This window comes from Mya arenaria, chromosome 5 (assembly GCF_026914265.1).
Source record: "Mya arenaria isolate MELC-2E11 chromosome 5, ASM2691426v1".
In the NCBI taxonomy this organism is placed as follows: Eukaryota; Metazoa; Mollusca; class Bivalvia; order Myida; family Myidae; genus Mya; species Mya arenaria.
In genome coordinates this window covers 1,232,778-1,257,569 of record NC_069126.1, presented here as the reverse complement: position 1 = coordinate 1,257,569, position 24,792 = coordinate 1,232,778, and the positions used below count along the sequence as shown (strand labels likewise).

At 35.1% G+C, this 24,792-nt stretch overlaps 1 protein-coding gene across 2 annotated transcripts in view; it reads left to right on the top strand.

Moving 5' to 3' along the window:
- Positions 1-577: 577 nt before the first annotated feature.
- Positions 578-24,792, top strand: part of LOC128235142 (putative uncharacterized protein DDB_G0271982) — a 39,818-nt gene continuing 15,603 nt past the window's right edge. Inside the window, exon 1 of one of the 2 annotated variants that reach the window (XM_052949885.1) lies at positions 578-1,435. In XM_052949885.1, the coding sequence (XP_052805845.1) occupies positions 1,370-1,435 (66 nt within the window). In that variant the 5' untranslated portion in view covers positions 578-1,369. The remainder of the gene's footprint in view (positions 1,436-24,792) is intronic. The other variant, XM_052949884.1, reaches the window with a different exon arrangement.

Sequence of the window (24,792 nt, the reverse complement as noted above, 5' to 3'; positions counted from 1 at the left end):
CAAATGCTTTAATCTGATCATCAAAACATAGATTTTATACAGATAAAGCGTGCATGCGTATCAAATTATAATACTGCAACCGTTTTGCAATAAAAGTAAATGCATGATGGTTGATCCATACCTCTATTATTGAAACCAATTTCTCCGGAAAGTGAACGCGTTTTTTCTAGGTTCAGCTTTGATTTATAATACCAAAAGTGGCAGACACATCATATGCTGATGAAATTTTGTTTCATCACATACCAAATTTATTTATATCATAATTGTGATTTATATTGTTAATATGCATTGAAGTCGATTTCTCATTTAAATCATATTACATATTTTTACATTATTTTAATATAGAAATGCACATAATCAAAGCAATACCACTCTGATGTGTGTTTTAAACCATTAAAACAAAACGTTCGATCATTAAGCTACTCAACCTTATTTCAAAGCTAAAAGGAAAGTCTTAACGTAAAAATATAGATAAATAAACCATGTGTCATTTTTCCCCAATTTACGATGATGAGAAATGAGCGTTAGGTAAAGAAATGAATAATAACAAACAATAAAATGGTCGAGAAATGTACCGAAATATGTGAGATTAAACAGTGGTGGATATAAATGGGTTGAAAAAGACTGTAGGTAGTAAAATCATTCAGTTTTAGCTGTATTGGGAATAGACAGGGAAAGGTGGTATTTGAGAGGGATCGGAGGAGTGCGGTTTACGTCTTGTAAGTGTTCATCGAATGAATGGTAGGGTCCAACCACCGAATCGTTTGAGCGATCAGTTGCATATTGGCAAATCAAGCGAGCGCTTCGCTTCATTTTAACCATCGATTAATTTGAATTAAAAACAATATTTCTTTGTATAGTGAATGAGAAATTTAATATACTTGTGTAGGTTTTGATATTTAATGCAAAAGTGGGCTGTATATTTTTGCAAAAGGCTGCTGATAGAGTTGTGAATAAACGGATTATATTTGCATTTTCCAATCTTTTGTTTGTTTGGATTTTACTGCCGAAAAAGATAAACTAGGATATAAACTAGCAAATCTATCGCGGTGTTTACGTTTTTCGACTCCTTTTTAACGGAAGTTTTCTAAAATATAAATAGTTGTGACCCAAGCCTACTGGAAGCTAAAAAAAGGACACTGTGGCTGAAAATACTGCCGGATGTTTTTTACAATATAAACAATGAAAATAATTTATCCAACCTAAACATAAATTTATGCGGAATTCTTGAACACAGAACATGACATTTTATGTCCTGGAGGACGAAACCCAGCGAGTCTGTTGAGATGTGATAATCGATTAAGTACTGAGACAAAAATCAAACACAGTTGTTGGATTAATTCGTTTAGAAGTTAATTTTAAAGACGGAATGGATTTTAGAGAGAAAATGGCACTGAACGGATTAACTGTGATCCTTTTTGGACTTTTACTTGGGGTAAGTTAAGAGAATTAAATCGTTTTCATTTACATGTACATTACAAATACATGTGATTAACATGCATTACCAGTGTCAAACTATGTCTATTTGAGTGTATACTAGTTCATTGCTTAATTGATAAAATGTACATTCATGATTACCGTTTCAAAAATAGCTCTTATTTGTTATGTTGATAATAATCGTTGTTATGTTCAGATAAAAAAAATGCTTTTAATATATATGTACATGTGCGTACATGTATAATAAAATTGCTCCCCAAATACTGGTTATTCAAAACAGCAATTAGTCGGTACGAACGTTCTTGTTTGGCACATTTGTTTTTAAAGAGGGACATCTGGTTCCGACGACAATGTTTGCGGATCATTTTCTTGTTAAGGGACTTGTTATGTTACAAGTACATTTGTCTAAAACACTAGACCATAGTTCTGATAGGGTGTTTGTTTCAAGCCACTGTGCAGTAATTCACAAGTCAGAGAGTTAATGGGTTCTTTCCTTTTGGATTTCGTTCATTCATAAAACTAGAATCTGTGTTCGATATACGATCGCTGTTATATTATCTTAGATTGTAATCCATACTTTATCCGAATAATATATTCGTTTTTAATGTTTCAAATGATCACAGAATATAGTGTGTCATATGGTAAGGGAAATGCTTTAAATATATATAACAATCATTTGACAGATGGCGGTGTAATATGTGATATATTTTCATATATTTCATAAGTCACTATTCTTCTCCTGATGTGTCCATTTGTATTCCTTCGTGAAGTTTATTTATTACTAAACCGATGAACTTTTAAGATAGGACTTTTCTCTATTTTGGCCTCTACAGTTTACAAAAAAATTGATTTATTATTTACAGCTGGAGATATTTTTTTCGAAATGGAATAAGCAGTTTTAAATTAATGTAATAGTATTTGTTCAAATTTCAATGAATTGGACTGGATAAGTTACAACAAATATTGTAAAATTCATTGATACAGTATTTGTACGTTAGAGTAAACTGTGAAATGGTGGAGACCCTCAACAGGCAAATAATGACTGAAAAGAAATGGGTATTACAACGAATGGCTCGTCAGAACAGTTTTTTGCTTGAGAGGAAAACATGATTAGCAACTTGTGATTGTTGGTCGTAAAAAGCAATGATAAACTACGGGTAACAAAACAAAATTCAATCAAGCACTCCCTGTGATGTTTGAACCGGGTACAACACTGTAGCCCGCCCACATTCGGGCTTACAGATGAGACACAGGCCGAAATATGGACCACAGACTTTGGTTCAGAACCTCAAGAAAAGCGTGCATAACCCTAATCGTCTGCACCATTTTCAACATCGATTAAGATTATAATTTTCTTTTCACGAATACATATACCGTCGTCATCAGCCTCATTAAAATGACCGATTGACAGAGAATTATGCTTTGTCACCGTGTTTGCTTTAAAATACAGTTTAAACACTCGATTAAATGAAGCACCTGAACAAAAACACATTTTCTATTTAAATTGTTTTGTTGAAAAATACTTTTCAGATTAGATTATCAACATGATAGAAAATAAGTAAAATGATCCGACAGACCCACAAAATGAACAGACTTTTCGTTGAAAGATGTAATTTGGGTGAAACATAAACTATGTAAATGTCATGTATTACATAATTTGAGTACACCATGAATATCTGAGTTCAGTATTTAAAATACCACATCTATTTATAGTGTTCAACATTTTATGGAAGTGTTTTTGCATTTGTCATAAATCGATGTATTTTATCATGAAGTTTGATGTATCATTTCTATACTGTATATGGTCTGCTCTGTATCTTTATTTCGTTCTTTGACATGAAATCCCTTAGGGCAACTCCTAAATATGTTCCTTTAATCAATTACGACACATCCGTAGTAAAATATCTGAAACCCTAGGGGACACTATGATCGACCCTTAAATGTCCTTCATTAATGGTTATTTTATTGTTACTTAAACTTGTAAACATTTCAAAAATGCAATATTTCACTTATTTGCTTTCTTCGTCATTGTCTTGTGCAGACCCCTGAAGCAATTACCGCATTTATTGCTCTGTAATGCGAAACTATTTAGGCCAGAGAAAAACTTAGATTCACATTCTTATTTGTGTGGTTTGAACGGGAATATGTTTTAACGTTTTCTAAAGTAACGCATGTGATACAATTATATGTTGGCACTGGTTTCCTGATTTTTGACCACTTCCATCAAGTCCGTGTTTGAGCTAGTCAGTTTTTTTAATAAAAAAGTTATTGTTGTTGTGATAGCCGTGGTGTCGTTGTTGTTGTGATAGCCGTGGTGTCGTTGTTGTTGTTGTGATAGCCGTGGTTTCGTTGTTGTTGTGATAGCCGTGGTGTCGTTGTTGTTGTTGTTGTGATAGTCTTTGTGTCGTTGTTGTTGTTGTTGTGATAGTCTTTGTGTCGTTGTTGTTGTGATAGACGTGGTGTCGTTGTTGTTGTAATAGCCTTGGTGTCGTTGTTGTTGTGATAGCCGTAGTGTCGTTGTTGTTGTTATAGCCGTGGTGTCGTTGTTGTTGTTATAGCCGTAGTGTCGTTGTTGTTGTCATAGCCGTGGTGTCGTTGTTGTTGTTATAGCCGTGGTGTCGTCGTTGTTGTTATAGCCGTAGTGTCGTTGTTGTTGTCATAGCCGTGGTGTCGTTGTTGTTGTTATAGCCGTGGTGTCGTTGTTGTTGTGATAGCCGTGGTGTCGTTGTTGTTGTCATAGCCGTGGTGTCGTTGTTGTTGTAGCATTTCTCGTAGTGCAAAAACTTCAACCTTGGAAATGACTCAAAACTGTGTGAAACTTACTAAATATCCTCCTGGAGACAATTATTCAAGTGCATAAGGCTCATAAATCTGGCTGTAGATATTATACAGTTATGTCCCTCTTTCGACTTAAAAAGAACAGAGCGTTGGCGTTCGCTCAAGGGCGCTCTTGTTTTGTCTTTGGGAAGATGGGTATTTGGTAGGGGCGGATAAGGATAAGAACCTTAAGATTTTTTTCCTCGGCCTTATGAAAAGCCGTCTATGCAAGGGGCTCTTGACACTGCAAAATAAACATGTCTCTTACTGCGATTCCTTTCATTCAGGGAACGATATACTCAAAACGGTTAAATAACAAAAGCCATCCAAATCTCATCTACAAAAGAAGCTCTGCCAGCGAATTGTTATCATTTTTATTAATTTCCGAAATCAAACAAGGGTAAGTGGTTTGACTGGCAGCTTTCATGTCGGCTTCCATTAATACGATTCTTTGGATGTGCCTAATTTCAATGAAGGGAATCCGAGAGAAGAAAAAATGACTAGAATTGTGAGACGCCTAATAACACGCTTGTATTGTGTACAGAAACAATTGAATGCTGTGAAATATGTGAACTAGCGGCCAATATGCGGGACAATACGTGAGAATGTGAAACCCGTGCATTCTGAGTTTGAAATTGTTTAACGTCTACTCTTCATGCACGAACCTGGTTTTTGCTTGCTCTGTTCCTATGTGGAAAAAGAAAATTGGCGGTATACTAAATCGAGTTGAGTAGGGCTCTCACGCCTGTCTGTCGCTCGAATTAATGTATTTTAAATAAAAGAAATGCATGTTGCAGAATGATTAACATTTCTCTCTTTGAAATATTATACGAAGATAATGACACAGAGGACATGTAGAACACTTATATCCAAATACTTCTGCAGTTAATTGCAACAAACTCGCCAAACTGAATTGGGACGAGTTGACATATCTTCATTGGGACGAATAGGAACGAACTGTCCATTCTGATTTGGGACGAACTGACCAAAGTAAATTAGCACGAACTGTCAAATCTAAACCGGGACGAACCGAATAATGTAAATTGGGACGAACAGCCCACTCTGAATCTGGACAATCGGGATCAACTGTCCAATCTAAATTGAACTTGTGACGAGCTGACCACTCTGAATTTGGACAATCGGGGCCAACTGTCAAATCTAAATTGAAACGAACTGACCACTCTGAGTTTGGACAATCGGGACCAACTGCGTTATTTCAATTGTGACCACTCTGAATTTGGACAATCGGGGCCAACTGTCAAATCTAAATTGAAACGAACTGACCACTCTGAATTTGGACAATCGGGACCACTGTCCAATTTAAATTGGGACGATCTGACCACTAAGCATTAAGACAATCGGGACCAACCGTCCAATCTGGACGAAATGTCCTGCATGCATGCATGGGATCAAATGTCAAGTGCTTAAAATGAACCAATTTTGGAAAACACCTTTCACCCAAAAACGGTGTTCACCAATAGGTGAACTGCAATAATTTGCACATATCAAATAACATTTTCAACCATTTAGTGTTTGTTTACATCCATGCATGCACATGTTATTGAAGTTGCCTGTTTCATTGTAATACTTATTCAAGAAGGAGACTCAATAACTTTTGTACGAAAAAAAAGTGTAAGAAAATAAAAAAAATATCACATTGAAGCTCAGACGAACAGTATAAAATATATCTAAAGCTTAGATAATATAAGATTTGGTTGTTTTTTATCCGAGTATACATCACGGTCAAAGTCTTATAAAGGCAATTATATTGTTTGTTTATTTAAGATAATATGTTCAGTTGAGAATATTTGACACACTTTTTTTTGTTTTTATTTCTTTTTTAAAGTTTGTTTACATTAATTCGTGTCGCCCGATTCATTGAAAGGTATATTGAGAGATAAATATATTCGCCAAGTTGATTATGGTTAAACGTATAAGTATGCGGTACTTGTACTTTTCCATTGATATATATCATTATATACATTAAGATGCACGGTTTTCTTTAGCCCCAGGTGTGATGGCTATTCTATTGATTTATACAACATTTTAAATCCATGATTATTCATAAGGTATTTCTCATGTACTTATCAACTTTCACATTTTGGTGCGTTTTACATAATTCAAAACAATTTTCATCTTTTATGACTTTTTAAACAGTACAATTTGCGTTTGTGGCTTTCGGTGGAATTCATTTATACATATTTAGAATGCTGCGCAAAAACGAGCAGTTGAAATTAATAAAACTCAATACCCTGAGGTTTACATATAAATATTGCAAAAAGTGAATTAAACAAGAACATGACATGGTGGTTATATCAAGCCGCATTTAAATCATATTCGCTATATGATTTTGATATTAACAGTCAAACGAAATAGGTTTGTAATCAAAATATTATTTTCTGTCTGAATGTAATAAATATATTTCAGTGGTTAAACTTGGCGCGTTCAATCAGATTATATCAAATTCATACATAATTTAAATTCTGCAAGTTATGTAAAATGGGATATAAATTAATGTGAATTTCCGTATATATGAATTCAAAATACACGCCACCGTGACGAATTTCAACATATTAACGACATCCATTTTAGTTGATTAAATACTCATAATGAAATATTTCAATTGCCTTATTTGCATCTATTTTTATTTCACACATTACCTTTGCTTCAAGTACCATGCTTGTTCTATATCTAATAAATGTCATGTCTGCTAATTATATTATGATATAATACGTTGATGATATAGCCTTTAAAATAAGCACATATCAGTACCTAATTGTATGTATGAAAACCTAAACATAACGTAAGAGTAATAACGTGTTACATATCAATAACGGTTTTAAAGAGGACCGCACCAGGCGTCATCCCTCCCCCTCTTAAATCGTCCAACCTTACTTTTAATGTCAGGAGCGCAGAAAAATGTTACAAAATACAATGAAAATGCACCATTTCGGACAGAAATTGTTAAAGAAATATTGGGGAGTAACCCTAACCCCATGTAGTTTTTATGCCATATACATATCGGTTCTTAGGGAGAGGCGCGTGCCAAAAGGTGGTTTCCCTGAGGTAAGCCCCTCTAACGTACATTCCTGGATCCGCCCCTGCATATAAAGATAACTATAGCAACATGAGGTTGAACATTGCGTACCGAACAATCCTACATTGTATACCTAAATCCTGTCTAACAAATACCTTTAAAGATTTTGAGAGTCTGCATACCGGATAATGCCCATATTTTAGTTTTTGCGTACCTCGTACATCCTGCGACCAGAATAAAGCTGCACTCTCACAGATTGACAGTTTTGAACTTCTTTTAGTTTCAGATTTCAGTTTTTCAGATTTCATTTGTTTGGAAAACTGCCGATTTTTTTTTTGAAGCGTTAGTTACGTTTAGTAACATCAATTTCGAACGTAAATATGAAAAAGATCGATCTGATATTTTGTCAGCAGTCTTGTATCACTGGTTAGAAATATTGACGCAAAAATGGCTCATTCGCAGTAAAAAAAAAAAAAAACATAAAAAAGAGTTGCTAAAAAGTCAATCTGTGAGAGAGTAGCTTTAAAAGGCACTGATTACCGCGTACCAAACAAAGAGGCGGGGGGAGGGGGAGTAGGGGGTTTCATCATCTAACACGTTCTCTGACTGTACGTCTACCTTTATTTGCTGATCCTGCAACTGTTAAATAAAAAATATAATAGGACTAAATTGAAACTGCAATAAAGTGTGCATTAAATGCAACGTTTTGTTTAGATAGGCGTTTAACCAATAAAAGAAAATTTGCAGACAAATCGTCAAACTACGAGTGTGAGCCTGTTTTCATTGCCTGCTAATTCTAACAGTCTTTGAAGTGTAATTTAAATCTTAGTCAGCAATTTAAAAATCACTGTTTACACATTAAATCCAATTGCTGACGAGTGTGTGTTTTCACTTACAAATGTGGGTAAGTGTGTTTGCAGAGCAGACTGGATGATTACATGAAGATAATTCTATCAAAATGTCGAAAAAATAAGATTTCTGTTGAAAGTACAAATTATTATCTCTGAATGTACAAGATAATAAAAGTTCGGCCATTGAAACCATCTCTTGTTTCAGATATAAATGCTTGTTAAGCACATTGGATAATTGGGCTCATATAAATGTTAACCCTTGGGTTCGTGTACATATCGGTCATACATAGATATACATATTGGTCATTTGTGTCCATATACATAATGACCCTTCGTATATATAATGGCCCTTCATATACATATTGGTCCTTTGGGCTCATATATAAATCGGCTCTTTGTGTTCTTGTTCTGTTTGGCCCTTTGAGTTCATATACATATTGGCACCCACCCACCCCGTGCGTATCGATCAATCCTTCATTTTAAACCCGAATCCTGCCTAACAAATACTTTTTAGTCTGAGTTTTTGCATACCGCGTACCACCCATTTTACGCCGACACTTAACATAATTAATCAAGGATTACCTATACAATTTTCGGAATATTTATACAGTACAAAAGGCTTCTGACAAAAGCATACTTGGTAGGTTGCTAAGAGAAACATCGAGGGAAAACAGTAGAACTTTAGAGTACGGGAGTCTGCTTACAGGTATATGAGTGAAATATTCAATGAAATCTGAATGTGAAAAAGTGGTTTTAATAAGTGACCTTTAATTCATTCTGTTTTATGTATTACAGAATAGCTAGGTATGCTGAAATGTCGTAGGGTCGGATTGCTATTCTCTCAATATGCGCAGGATCATATGGCATTTAAATGACATTTTTACAAACATTGTACTTTTTAATGTACATTTGCCTGACTCGATACATTGAGTAGGCAATTCTTTTAATGAAAAACTAATTTGTAACTCGATATAACATTAAAATCTACTTTTAAGGTCTAATACGCTCTTTTTTATGTACTCTTTTTTGTAAAAAAATCCATTATAAAGAACATTAGATCTGAAAAGTGGTATCAAGTCTTTTCAAAGTAATAAATGCATCTTATCGGTTGTATCTGTGATTCGCAGTGCATTCTTTAATACGGGGACTTGCAATTTTGCTAAAAAGGAAAACGTTTTATACACTGCGCTTTTTTCTTTAATGCCTTTAATCTTCAATGAAAGAGATTTGGATTTATTTAATCCTCCAAAATCGTGCTCTAATCTAGAGAAACCACAATAAGCCCAACGCATGGTGGTATTAATATCCTTCCTGAGACGGGAACAATTCTGAAAGACATGCTAAAGTTTCATTTTATTCCTCAAAACATGTGGTCTAAGCGGGGGTAGTCTTAATTTGTAAATAATTTTCTATCATTTTCCGAGTCTTTAAACATGTTTAGTGGTAAATCATACTTTAAGGGAGCCATGTTTTTAAGAAAATGACACAAATTGGTAGTTAGTCGACTATGGTTCACGGCCGAAATAATCTTTAAGGTTATTCCAATGGCGGGAGCTTAATCTTGTTAACGGCTGATTTGGCTATTTATTACATTTGTATTCAACAATTCCCTAAAATAACTCTAAACTAGTTTGAGAAAATAAGAACCATCAACCATGTACATTCCAAAGTCGATGCAAAGTGGGTTGGACCGTAAAGCACATTTCATTACCTTTTGCGATTTATTGGCGATGTTAATGTATTTTTGACTATTTATGAAAAGACCCGCCAACTTGTAATAATACTCCTTTAAATGAACTGTCGAATAAATCAGTTCAGTGGGTTTTACTTGTTTTACACAGATTTGATTTACGTTTAAACCATTAATTCTGTGTTCGTGTGATGAATATACAGGTTTTGTGTTCCCAAAGCATATGTTTATATTAAGCCGTGAACACCAGTTCTACCCATTGCCATTTTAACTGAGAGTTTAGGGTCAGACATCGTGCAAAAAAGTAGTTTAAATAAGCCATCTGGTGTCAAATAAAGATTTCAAGTACCAGGCATTAACATAAGTGGGATCGACACCAACGGTCAAGTTTTAAGCAAATAATAGGCCGACCGGTAATAAATAATCCGACTTGAGAGTCCCTAACGCCATAGATTAAGATTTGATGTTTGTGATAATATTTTCGATATTCATTACTTTTATGTACAGATATGCTTAAGCATATAAGGATTAGAGTTGGTTACATTGTACCGTCTGCAAAAAAAACACATGACGTAGTTAAACTTTAACTGATGTTATGCATTTCTCTTCTACTTTATATGTTATATCAATGATTTGGCAAAAAGTGTTTCCATATGAATTATTGTCTAAACGATATATTCTTCTATTCAAATTTCCTAGTTTAATGGTATGTCATTCCCCGATCAATGGTATACGACTTTAAATAAAAAAGCTTATGATAAATCTGTCAAAAATACTATCCGTACATGCTAAGAGATATGGGTAATATCGGTGTACAAGCCGCCATAAAACATGCATTTGTAAGAACTTTCATTTATTATCCACGCTGTGATATTTGTATGGGCAGACAGATTTATGGTATATTCGCTGCTGTAGTTCAGTATATGTAGCAATATATAAGGCGAAATAATGCCAATTTCTACCAAAACTCATATTAAGGCGACAGCAGCTAAAATTTATTCAATTAGAGGACCTACCTCCGTTAAAAGATTACTAACGTTTCAGTCCAATTAATTTTGATTTATTGTTCAGTGTCTCGTCTGCAAAGTCTCACTTAACAATACCCTAAATCGTCCTTTTGTGCAAAGTTAATTGGACGAGAAGTTATAACATGAACTTTATATATGGGCAAAAGGTTACATAAAAGGACAAGATAGATATGGTATTTCAAAGACAATAATATCGTGTACGATCATATCAATGAAACAACAGTAGGCTAACAGGTGCTCCCTGGCCGATTCATTAATTAATTAGCTCATTATATTTGTTCACTGTTTACCCCCGCACTCGAAACGAAATATGCCTATCAGCGGTAAATGTAAATCATCACTAATAATGAAAGAACCCATAGAATGGTGACAGATTCTACCATATGAAGTCATTTTTAAAAAGGTATCAAACGCGTTGACAAAATCTACTAATGATGTTAATGACAAAACAATTATTAAAAATGATTGGGTAAAAGAAAAACCAATGTCCCCAGTGATGCACGAAGAAACGACTTCATATAGATAATCTGACCCCTGGACAGAATAATTTGACAACTTTTTTTGTCATCATATTGAGATTTAAATAGTCGTAGAGAATTTCATCAACGGCGTATTATGTTTGTTGGACTAGCTGTAGCGATTCATTGTTCATATGTTACATGCTAAAGTTAATATAAAACTGACAGTAGGGGGTCATACGAGATAAAAATGCAAGGTTACGCTTTGTTCAATATCTTTTGAAGAGAAATCTTCTGCTATCTAAAGTCAAAATTAACCTCTTATTCTATCTACTGGATATATGCACAAATCTTGTTTGATGAGTATGCATCATACCCAGTCAACATTTAGAAGAAGCATGTTGGTTTAAACTATCATAACAGAAACCTGGTCAATTGTTATACACGTTTCTAAAAATAGGTTTTGTTTACGACGAAATGGTATCGTTCAAGAACTTCGTTTTATAGTTCTGAAGCATCAGACGAGTCTTAATAACCATGAACTTCTTGATATAAACTGAAAACATAAACTGTATTTGATATACACTTGACAAAGACGATCATTGTTACCCATGGCGGTTACCAGAAATTTATGGCATTTGTAATTATGTTTTTCATGATACTGGGAGTGAACATTTTCTTGTTTGCAGCATTCAGAGTATGCTTAATTTGTAAATCTTACTGACATAATCTTAAGTAGATCATATCCAAAATCCACTCCCACCCGAGATAGTTCTTTTCTTTTCGACGATCATATCATCATCCACAAAAGACTCAACATCTGCGACACTGTCGCAACTTGGTATACGATTATCTCTTAATAATATTCATATACGTTTGCGGACATTCAAAAAGTTTTTGACAAGTTTGACACCCGAATGCATTAATGAAAGTTGACTGGTACGTTCAGTCTCCTTTGCAATGCTATCCGGATTTTTTAAGAGAATTTGCAGTGGTATTTCATTAGTTATTGAATTACCACGTGTTTGAACGACAAAACCGTTTTCAAAGCCGGATTAAATTTTAATAACAAGTTGCACTAGCCCTGTGCAGTGTTTTTAAGATGTTTCAAACATGGCATGCACTTGAAACTTCCTAATCTCCTACTTCAACAAAACAAACATATAATTGCACTTCAACCAATTGTAACCGTTACTTTATCAATAATTTGCTTACATGTTTGGGTTACTTGGCATTTGACATGTTTTAGTAGAACAAAGAGATACGTATCATTTCTATAAAAAGATTTGAATACACTTCTCTGAGCACTATTTAAACATGGATAAGTTTTTTATCTTATCAATACATTGACCATTACATCATTTCGTTTCAAGTAAAAACCTTCTTTGTTTATAGTCTAGATTAAATTTTCTCAATGACGATATTTTGATAGGTTTGTAATTGTGTTTTGTCTTTTCATATCTTTCTGGTTTTATGTTTGTTTAGCCTTGATCCTTAGTGCAGGTAAACATGAGATTTGTTGAAGTTTAGGCTACTGGAGTTTTCCCTGTAATTTCCATTGTCCTTAACATTTTAGTTCCCGAATTGATTTTCTGGATTAAAAAAACAACAACAACAAAACAAACAATAAGTTTGTAGTATGATGCAAATGACTCGTTGTATGTTAGAATTCATCTTCTACACACCTAGGATGTTTAAAATAGGGTATGCTTGTGTCTGTGAAACTAGCAGCATTAACACGTTCATGTTTTGATTGATCACCTTTTCCTCGTATATATGAAGTCTTGACTGATTTCAATGATAACAATGTTATTAACTGAATTTATAACACCAAATTATAACGAGTATGGTTAATAGGACAACTATCTGATGAGCCTACATACCATACACGTCAAAATCAGCAAGTGTACTGCACTTAGCCGGATTTAAGGAATCCGACACAAAAATAGTCTAGTTCTCTGATAGCTGACCTGATTTATGTTAAATGTTGATGCATGGTAACTCATATATATATTGGTATAATGTGAAGGTGTTTGCTGGCTGATTACTTCGTTATACAATTAATGGCGGAATATTTAAAGTTATTACAGTGTGTATTTACTCTTTATTTCCGTTCAAATCGGACGTAAATGGCATATTTTGTATTTAAAGGTCCAGATACTTTTTAATTATATTAGTTTCGGCATTTTTTTACGTTTTTCTTTTCTGTGAACAAATGCCTTATATATGATACATATATACTAATATAATATGAGGTCTCCATGAATCCCAAAATCACAAATTTGTGGGTCGTATTCCCTGAATTAGTATTGGAAAAAAAACACTTAATTATGTTATTTAGTGTCAGTTTTGAAGCAGATTTTCCTTTGTAACCACATCAAGAAGGTCCCGTTTTAGAAACAGTTCATTGAATATTACATAAATAAACTATATCACAACATAGTTGATGAACACCGTTTTTGCCATGGCTAATCAGTATATACCACTTCTGCACGAAACGAAAACCTTTTATCAGGTTTGACGTGACATAGCTTTAAAGCTGCACTCTCACAGATTGACCGTTTTGATATTATTTTTGTCTCATAATCAGCTAATTTTGTCGCCAATCACTTTAATTCAGTCATATAAGATGACTCACAATATAACAGGTCCCAATTGTTTGATCAACTGCCAAATATTTTTTTTTCTTAAAGCGTAAGTATCGTATTTAGCCATAACTAACATGAATTTTCGAACATAAATAAATATGAAAAACTGCTGGTTTTCAGATATTTACTTAAAATTTGGCTTATTCCGTGACAAAGATGTCAAAACGGTCAACCTATGAGAGTGCAGCTGTAAAGCCCAAATCTATGGTACAATATCTCTTTGTTGTATATAACGATTAACAGTGGTTGGTAACAATTTTTTTTTTTGATTTATGAAACATGTTTAAAAGGCAATGCTGCACATTAAAAGCTAACTCCTTTTTCATTGTCACTTTGTTAAAGCTAGTGTAACCGAGATTTGGGTGTCATGTCAACCTTAGTCCTTAATTGATATGATGCTAACTTTACTTTGACATGAAGTATTTTCTTGCCACTGATATCCACGCTACAAGCTAGAAAACAAGCGTTATGGTGATGTGAAAATAAATAATAGTTAGTACAGTTTCATAAATAATATCATGCCCATTCATTATACAAGCCTTTTTTGCTTTCAAGACCGACCCGAAGGTGTTACATAAATATTTTATAATGAGTTTTATAGTTGTTTTTCCCCCTATATACAACCCTTGATGTTTTATCATACTTATTCACACTGGCTTCTTCGCTACAAACGTCCACCAAGTTTACTTTACATTGTAGATGAAAAGAAGTGTCAGCTCATGTATCATGCATGTTCCGTGTATATGGCTTTCTGTCGTATCATGCATGTCTCGTGTATGTGACTTACTGCCGTATCATGCATGTCTCGTGTATGTGGCTTACTGCCGTATCATGTATGTTTCGTGTATGTGGCTTACTGCCGTATCATGCATGTTTCGTGTATATGGCTTACCATGCATGTTTCGTGTATATGGCTTACCATGCATGTTTCGTGTATGTGGCTTACTGCCGTATCATGCATGTTTCGTGTATGTGGCTTACTGCCGTATCATGCATGTTTCGTGTATATGGCTTACCATGCATGTTTCGTGTATGTGGCTTAATGCCGTATCATGCATGTTTCGTGTATGTGACTTACTGCCGTACCATGCATGTTTCGTGTATATGGCTTACTGCCGTTTCATGCATGTTTCGTGTATGTGGCTTACCATGCATGTTTCGTGTATATGGCTTACTGCCGTTTCATGCATGTTTCGTGTATATGGCTTACTGCCGTTTCATGCATGTTTCGTGTATGTGGCTTTCTGCCGTTTCATGCATGTTTCGTGTATATGGCTTACTGCCGTTTCATGCATGTTTCGTGTATATGGCTTACTGCCGTTTCATGCATGTTTCGTGTATATGGCTTACTGCCGTTTCATGCATGTTTCGTGTATATGACTTACTGCCGTACCATGCATGTTTCGTGTATATGGCTTACTGCCGTTTCATGCATGTTTCGTGTATATGGCTTTCTGCCGTTTCATGCATGTTTCGTGTATGTGGCTTTCTGCCGTTTCATGCATGTTTCGTGTATATGGCTTACTGCCGTTTCATGCATGTTTCGTGTATATGGCTTACCATGCATGTTTCGTGTATATGGCTTTCTGCCGTTTCATGCATGTTTCGTGTATATGGCTTACCATGCATGTTTCGTGTATATGGCTTACCATGCATGTTTCGTGTATGTGGCTTACTGCCGTATCATGCATGTTTCGTGTATGTGGCTTACTGCCGTATCATGCATGTTTCGTGTATATGGCTTACCATGCATGTTTCGTGTATGTGGCTTACTGCCGTATCATGCATGTTTCGTGTATGTGACTTACTGCCGTACCATGCATGTTTCGTGTATATGGCTTACTGCCGTTTCATGCATGTTTCGTGTATGTGGCTTACCATGCATGTTTCGTGTATATGGCTTACTGCCGTTTCATGCATGTTTCGTGTATATGGCTTACTGCCGTTTCATGCATGTTTCGTGTATGTGGCTTTCTGCCGTATAAAGTATGTTTCGTTTGTGGTTTTCTGCCGTATCATGCATGTTTCGTGTATGTAGCTTTCTGCCGTATCATGCGTGTTTCGTGTATGTGTCTTTCTACCGTAGCATGCATGTTTCGTGTATGTGGCTTTCTACCGTATCATGCATATCTCGTGTATGTAGCTTTCTACCGTATCATGTGTGTTTCGTTTATGTGGCTTTCTACCGTATTATGCATGTCTCGTGTATGTAGCTTTTTACCGTATCATGCATGTATAATGTATGTAGCTTTCTACCGTATCATGCATGTTTCGTGTATGTTAATAGCTTTCTACCGTATCATGCATGTTTCGTGTATGTAGCTTTCTACCGTATCATGTTATTTCGTTTATGTGGCTTACTGCCGTATCATGCATGTCTCGTATATATAGCTTTCTGCCGTATCATCATTCATGCATGTCTCGTGTATGTGTCTTTCTGCCGTATCATGCATCACGGTTTCGTGTATGTGGCCTACTGCCATACTATCCATGTTTCGTGTATCATACATGTTTTATGCTTTAACACGCTGTCTGGTTCCTTGTTGCAAGTAGCTAAATACATCGGCAATCAAAAAAGTAGGAAGCAATTGTCTTTCTCAAGGTTTGGAATTTACTCATGGACGCGTTGTAAATGAAATCAGTGAAAGTTCTGACCAGCTTATTACTGGTAATGAAACGAAAATGATAAGGCATTTACAAAGAGTTACGCTTAATTGAGCTCCGATGTTTCATTAATTTGCTCGTGCACAACGCTCTTGTGGAGAAATCAGAAGTTAGTTCATTATCTAAGCATCTGGCGTTATTTCTGATAATACATAACATGGGTCGGGTAAAACGGCTTTTATCAAGACAAGAAGGTTTTTCCCTTTTTTTGTTCCTGGATAAAACTGATTGAGATTAGTCCATGAAGCTATGCATATCAAAGTCATACAATATTTGGATGCATATTTGATAAGTCCCGGCAGACATTAATTTAAACGGGTTTAGTCATGTTGCATTTAACTCTGAGACATTATCTTAAATGTACCTTAATGGACTTACAGTAACATTGAGTTAATTGATTGTTATTGTAGTTTTAGGTGGCGGTTTCACACAGTGATACATATCATTGTTTGATCAAAGCACACCTTGTGAACATAAAACACAAAAACAAAGCTAAACATTGGTGTTCATCCGTTTACCAAGCAGACGCTTTGTTTACATTGAAACATTTAGGAAAAAAACACATCTAAAGACGATAATTTCTCGCACCATTAATCTCTGCACGTGAGATTTAATGTCTTTGAATGTGTCAACTTGGCACCAGTGTTATCGACCGAAGTAAATTCCCAGCCATCCTCCACCTCCCCCCCCCCCCCTCCCACTCCTCACAATGCATTACTTGTGCCACGGTGCTTCTTCTTTTTTAAATATCCTTACAACAATAATTCGTTGGACTTCATAATCATAATCTTCTCAATTGAAAATGTGAACATGAATTACACATGTGTGTTGTCTAACACTGGCACTTCATACAAAGAAACGACTTAAATAATGTCAATGAACACTTGAAATTGCTGAAACCAAATATACTGACAATAGTATCATAACACCTAGGCCGTTTTCCATCGAAAACAACCTCGAATGTATAAAGACAATGTTAACAGTGTCAAAATTCTTTACATTTCACTAGGCTGCAAGAATATCGCGTAGTAATTTACTAGTAGGCATCTTAATGAATTATGCAATAACACACTTGAATGGGAATCAATTTAAACTTAGTTATACAAATTGCACGTTAAAACACTACACTTAATTAATGTAATTGTAATTAATTTTACGAACCACTTGCACGAGGATGTTTTCGATGGAAGATGGCCTAGGGGCTCCGATTGGTGACAATTACGATCTGCATTTGATTTTGATAGCTGCAAAACTATAGAAACTAAATCGAATGACATTTCTGATCTACATGGAAATTAAATATGTAACCTTTATACAGTTGTGTGTATGTTTCCGAAGTTTGCTAGAACTAACTACTTTTGGAGCCTATCTCTTCAATATCTGTTTCAAATGCATGCCAACTATACACACAACCTGATGAGTGCTTCAAAGAAAGTCTTGAAATAGGAGACGACAAGTTGTACACAACCAATGACGAGCCGTGACCTTTAAAACGGTAGTTGATTTGTTGAAGCACACTTGGGCCACAATTTGGGATTATTTACGAGCAATAAACGCACTCCAACACTACAATTGTAGACCGTACAAAAATATTGGCCCATCTACTGACGGTCTGCTAACACTTGTGGAGTTTACGACACTTGGAGACAATAAAACAATACCAACACGTATAATTATCTCCGGCGGACAAAACATATGTTCATCCTCATACTATGTTATTTTTTGCCATTCTTCAGTGTAGCTCATAGATTTTGATGATTAGATTTATTTCTGTATACCATGTATAAAACATTGAAAACATTATACATGAGTAAAACAACAAGAGTAAGTTAATAGACCATGTCAACTGATACACAGCCAACGAGATAATGCATAGTTAGGTCGGATGTTATCATATTAAAATGATCATGATACAATATTGGCACTTGACTCTCTCAAACTTATTTAAACAATGGAACATACTTATCGATGACACAACGTTAATGACACGACGTTAGACAATTGTATTATTTCTGCTGAAGAAGTTTTACAAATAATCGCTAATGAACATATGCGCAATCTATTAGCAAAACCTGAACTTATTGGCTAATGAAAGAAGAATGTAATTCGTGTCGGGTTTTTTGTTGTCAATGTTTGTAAACAAGCAGAGGGAAATAGACGAACGGTGTATACATTCGTCGTTATCAGAATTTTTCTTGTACTACAGAACAAGACATCGTTTTTATACGCATTGTACAGGTAAATGTGTATGCTGTACAAAAACGGTGATTGATAATATTGTTGGTAATGTTTTCTGTCCAGATTACCGGTTGTGTGCTTCTGACTTTTCATGATAATGAATATATTAGAGCAGAGAGCGATGATTTATTAAGCAATAAGTCTAACTCAGACAAGGTACATCTTGTGGAGTTTTGTGTTCTCTGGGTCCTGATGCGATTCAGTATATGGTGTGATATATTGGGTAATAAATTTTGAGCAAGATGCCTCACAGCTGGTGGTGACCACCCTTATTTCTTGGCAAAAGTTCTCGTAATATGACGTATGTTTAGTTTGAAATACATTTTGCTACTATCCTATGTCAGAACCATGGAAAACGTCCACTGATTTTGATAAAACAAAATTGCAACCAAGGCCAAATGAACAATAATGAGCGGTGGATCTTCATAATTAATTATTATCCGTAATGCTTTAGTGTTTGTGAACAAACGAGATCAATGGCATGTTAAGACGCCAACGGTGCATCCTAGACGTGAACGGTTAAAGGTCCAAACACTTCCTTGAAATGATTATCTCTTGGCAGTTGTCTGTAATCAGTGAATGATTAGTCTCACAATGTTGCCCAAGCAGCTAGGCGCATTTCCCTCCAACGGCACGGTTCCCAGGATCAGACACAAGTACATTATGATGAATAGCTCCTCCGTCGATAAATTGAGTCATTGGCTTCACATATTTTGAAGAGTTCGGGGAATTCAAGCAATTATTCTAAAGTGCTAATGACTGTAAGTCAGTTCAGAACTGTCATTTCAGTATTATTTACTTCAGAAACGTTACCTGATTGCGCCATCAGTTCAATAACTGTGATTCAACGTGATCTTCCTTGATTTTTTCAAAGCTTTTTATTCGATAATCATGACAAATGCAATTCCAAAATAAGGTTTTACAAGACAACTGTCTCATTTGATCGGAGGATTTGTATCAAAAGAAACACTCACATCTGAAGATACCAGATGTTTTGATCTACAAGTGCCTTAATTGGAACCTCACACTAAGATTTCGGAGTTCTGCAGGGTGTAACAGTTAGACTGTAACAATTTCACGTGAATCTGTCAATCTGACAAATTTGTGTCTTCAAACCTGTTTGAACCATTTTGTAACGACTCTAACCTATATTGCTCTCATGATATAAATTTTGTTTTTGTCTAACGATATAACTAGAGCTATGCCCTTGCGCAGTGCTAGATCAGAAAATACCATTGTGAGCTATGATATCTCAAGACGGCAGCTAATTTACATGCTTTTCTTTTCAATTCTTCACCTCTCCTATCTGATATGACATTGAAACAAAGATGAGAAAATAATGAAATGTTTCGGACTGCAGCAAATCAGGATATCTCTTGCAAAGTGAATGGTGCAAGATTGACAGTTAGGACACCTTTACTGGCACCGCCATGCATCTCCATTAGACTGGCAGACAGTGTTATCTTTTGGGGGAGGTTTGCATGAACTGTGCAGAATTTCCTCAGGGCAGCAGATGTAAAGGCGGATGACCTGAGCTGGAATCAATAGAATAGGTTACCATTGACCTCTGACAGTATCTCAATGAAATTAGGCAATACACGTGTATTTCTCCAAGAAAAATAAATGTACAATTATCATTGGGTCTTAATATCCAGCCTGACAGTTATTGAAAACAATGATAAGACTTGTCTACTGAAAGTTTCAACGATATCCATTGACATAAAACATTGCAACTGTGTTCGCGATACTGATGACAGTTTAATAGTTTGTTTGCGATTGGCTGCAGGTGCAACTGTTGGGATACGTCTTGAAAACCATCGAAATAGAGAGATCATTTAACGTATGTGAAGTGAATTGTGCTTTATTTTTATGTTTTATGCCAACAATAACAATTGATTGTTTACAGAGCAATAAGAGAAACAATTATTACGCTAAGTGCCCAATTCTTGAGAATTGGCGTTCAGTTTTTATCGGTGTAAGCTGAAACCAATATTGATGCATATAAACTGTTAGGAAAAAGGAATAAATTCCCAACAGCTCGTTTATCTTAGTGCAATAAAAGTCGAAAATGTGTCTGAAAAACGTCTCGACTGGAGTGAATAAAACTATTAGATCAATTCAAATCATTAACAACTGCATTCATGCATTCACCAACATCGTTCAAGATTAATTTAATGCATCTGTTTTTCTCAAGCGTTGCCTTGAAGTAAAATTTTAATATTTAGCAATTAAGTGCAGAGCTTAAATCGTTTCTGAGTATAATAATCATAAATCATATTGAGTTATTCGTAACTTAAAACACATTCCAATTCATCATTGCCGTAGGAAATTGGTTATGGCTAGGTTACAAAATTAAGGAATAAAATAAGATGGTTTCTGTAGATAAAGGTTTTTATCTTACGATTTGTTGCACTAGGGCATATGTTGTATTGATGGACAACGTCATTGACGATGTGTTAATACTCAACTTATCCAACCTCCTCATTAAAAACAACCTTCCATTTTTGACCGTAACGTAGACTTTGGCACGAATACAGGCCATTATTTCGGTTGGCGGGGCTTATTACACCGGCCGTTAGGGCTTATCAGATTCTAGGTACATTGTTCATGGTGTTGGACACGTTGTAGGTACGAGTTATTACTGATGATTTACTCGTTTAATTACTCTTGTTTTATATCAGTGGTTGACGGTGATGGGTCCATTATTTCCTAGCATGGAGCAGTAAATGTCCCGATAAAGCAATGTGCTGGGTAGTGGCAAAAGCATATGGACACCCGCGTTTTCAATTTACCCTTAGTTTCAGGTCTGATGATACACTATTTGTGCTTACAATAAGTTTTAACTTCATGTATTTTGCAACGATTGTGCAGAAAGTAATATAACATTGTGCCAAGTCACTTTCGTTGGCATGGTAGTGTGCGAGACTGTGGTCTTGTGCTGTGGGGGAACCGGACATCCTACACTGTACCTAAAATATTTAACATTGAAGTGTTAATTGTACCCCTATATAAATATATATATAAGCGTATATGTATGTATGTATGTTTACTTTTTTTCTTCTGGCTTTTATGGTGGTTGAGTTTTAGAAATATTGGCATTGGAAAAACTTGCAACTGTCTTTGATGGCTACGTGTTTTATTCCTTACGAGTACAAGATCTTATATTTTAAAAAGTTACACTCGTCCAGATGACATACAAAACATACTATTGAGTGGTAGGATAATGGGTATAAATGTTTCATGTATCAGCCCTTTCGTGAAATGTTTAGAGCCTGTCATTTCAAGTTCGAGAAGGCAAGACCTTGCTTAAGTCTTCTGTGTCTATTAGGTTTCTGTTCTTGTGCCTAATTAAGTATCGTTGTCTCTTCTGGGACATTCGTTCAGTATTGTTTCTTACGTGCCGCATGTGGTGTTCCGGCAAACCGGATTACTATTAGGGAAACACAGACAATAAGCCACACACTTCTTGGCTGCTTTATTTTTTCAGATCAAATAAGACGTTTCTAATCTTTACTTACGACAGACGCTAGTTTCGATCGATGATGTAGTGGACATCGTCCCAAATAGATATATGTGAAAAGGCCTTTCTTCAAAACGGCGTTATGGCGCGCGAGACACCTTTAGTGGTTTTTAATTTAAGAGAGCTCTTGGAGGGGGCTTAACTCTATTGTTATTGAACGTTTTTATAGGTATTTAAATACCGGTTCTGAGACGACCTTGGCAATAAAATGGAATTTAACAACACTACGGCAAACGAAACAGTAGGGGATATGATAGTTTAATGTAGAAATCTTGCGAACGACCAAGGGGTCGCTCTGATTAATGCTTTGCCCAGAGTATTAAGGAATGTTTTTGTAGAGATTGATTGAATATTCAATAACTTTATTATTCAATCTTAACCTTTATTTTACAGCACCATTTTGATAAAGATAATCATATATAATAACAGGCCTCATAGAAATGAAATTTATGATTTTGCATTTTTATGAATGAACTTTATAAGGTATTTTTGTCATAATTTATCGTGGTTTAACGTGGGACTTTTCTATTTTAATAGTTGCTTTTTTTCTGAAATATAATTATATCAAGTGATTGAAAATTAACAACTAACCAAACCAGTGGCGGTTTGTATGAATTATCAGCTTTATAGCTAAATCATGCAATAATTAAGGCTTGCTATTTTTTTCAACCTATAACCAAAACTATGTCTTATCCATGTACTGCTGAAAGGGGGGATGGTTGTTAAATTCTTTACTTTTGTCCAGACTACCCAAGATATTGTGAAGTCATAAAGCAGTGTCATTTTAGAATACCACACAGGGCCATGCGGAGTGGATGCCTCTATTAATCATCTAGAATTACAAAGATGGCGACATATATTCTGATTTTTGCTGAAATAGTTGTGGTTATTTGCATAGATTAAACAAACATGACATAAGAAGGTTTCTAGTATTATGATAAACTTGTATTTGTATAGTTAAAAATGAAATAAATATATAGAAAAAAAATCATATTTATTCATGATTTTTCTTTATAGTTCAGTCATTTTTGTATCAACAACATCGCATTTAATGCTACATATTTAACAACATAGATAAATTACAATTATAATTTTATTAAACATCTAAAATCGGAAAATCACAGTATTAAAGCACATTTAAATGCGACATGTTTCGCTTATCAAATGCTCGGATGCAGTTGACAAATTTTCAAAAACGAGACCAACTTGTCATGTCTAAAATTTACACGACAACACTGTGGCCAGCTATGAAATGTGTGTATGAATATGAAAGGCCTTTTTGCAATTTTCGCTTCTGCATGGCGGTAACTGTGTTCACCCGATGTCTATATGGGATATTTAGATGGGATGTCAACGGGGGGCTCCTCTGAGGATTAGGGTTCTGAATACATCTGAATTGTGAACAAAAATGAGAAATATGATCTGGAATATTTCATCGCGACTAAGGATGTGTCAATAAAAACAGATTAAACCATAAATGCTTTTTATCATTGTTGAGGGTGGAATGTTAAATAAGTTTTAAATGGGAGAGATAAAAAGGTTTTTACTTAAGAATTTGGTTGCAATAAATTAGAATTACATCGTGCATGATGTAAGCTGTATGTATGACATACTACATTAATTAAATATCAAATACGTTTCTAGTTTATCGCATTTGTGAATCTGATGTCACTGATATTTTTCCCAAAAAATAATATTTATATAACTTTTCTGATTAAAAGGCAATTTAGCTGTAAAATAGTTTTTATCATTCCATATGATCTCAAAAAATGGATGATGATGATGATGATGATGATGATGATAATAGTGATGATGATGATGATGATGATGATGATGACGATGACGATGACGATGACGATGATGATGATGATGGTGATAGTGATGATAGTGATGATGATGATGATTATGATTTCAATGATGATGATGGTGATGATGGTGACCACGGTGAGGTGGTGGTGGTGGTGGTGGTGATGATGTCGGTGATGATGTCGGTGATGATGATGACGACGACGATGATGATGATGATGATGATGATGATGATGATGATGATGATGCTGATGATGATGATGATGAAGTCCGCTTTAGGGTTTTGAGGAGAAATACAAATCACTGCTGGTACAAACAAAGAAAACCACTGAGATGCATGCAATTTAGAAACATGAAACGAGTCCATCTGATTAAAAATAAAAAAATATATGATAATTTCCATTGAATGATGACACACTGTGTATGGCAAGAGTCAGCCCATGTCATGTTAACAAGGACATATTTTTACAATTTACTTACGAATGACAAACACGAAACATGACATCATAAGCAAAACAAATTCATGGGGGTTGTTTGTTGAAAAGCTTTTGTCTTCTTTTCATTTTAGATTTTTTTTCATGAGCGCCAGACATCAAAT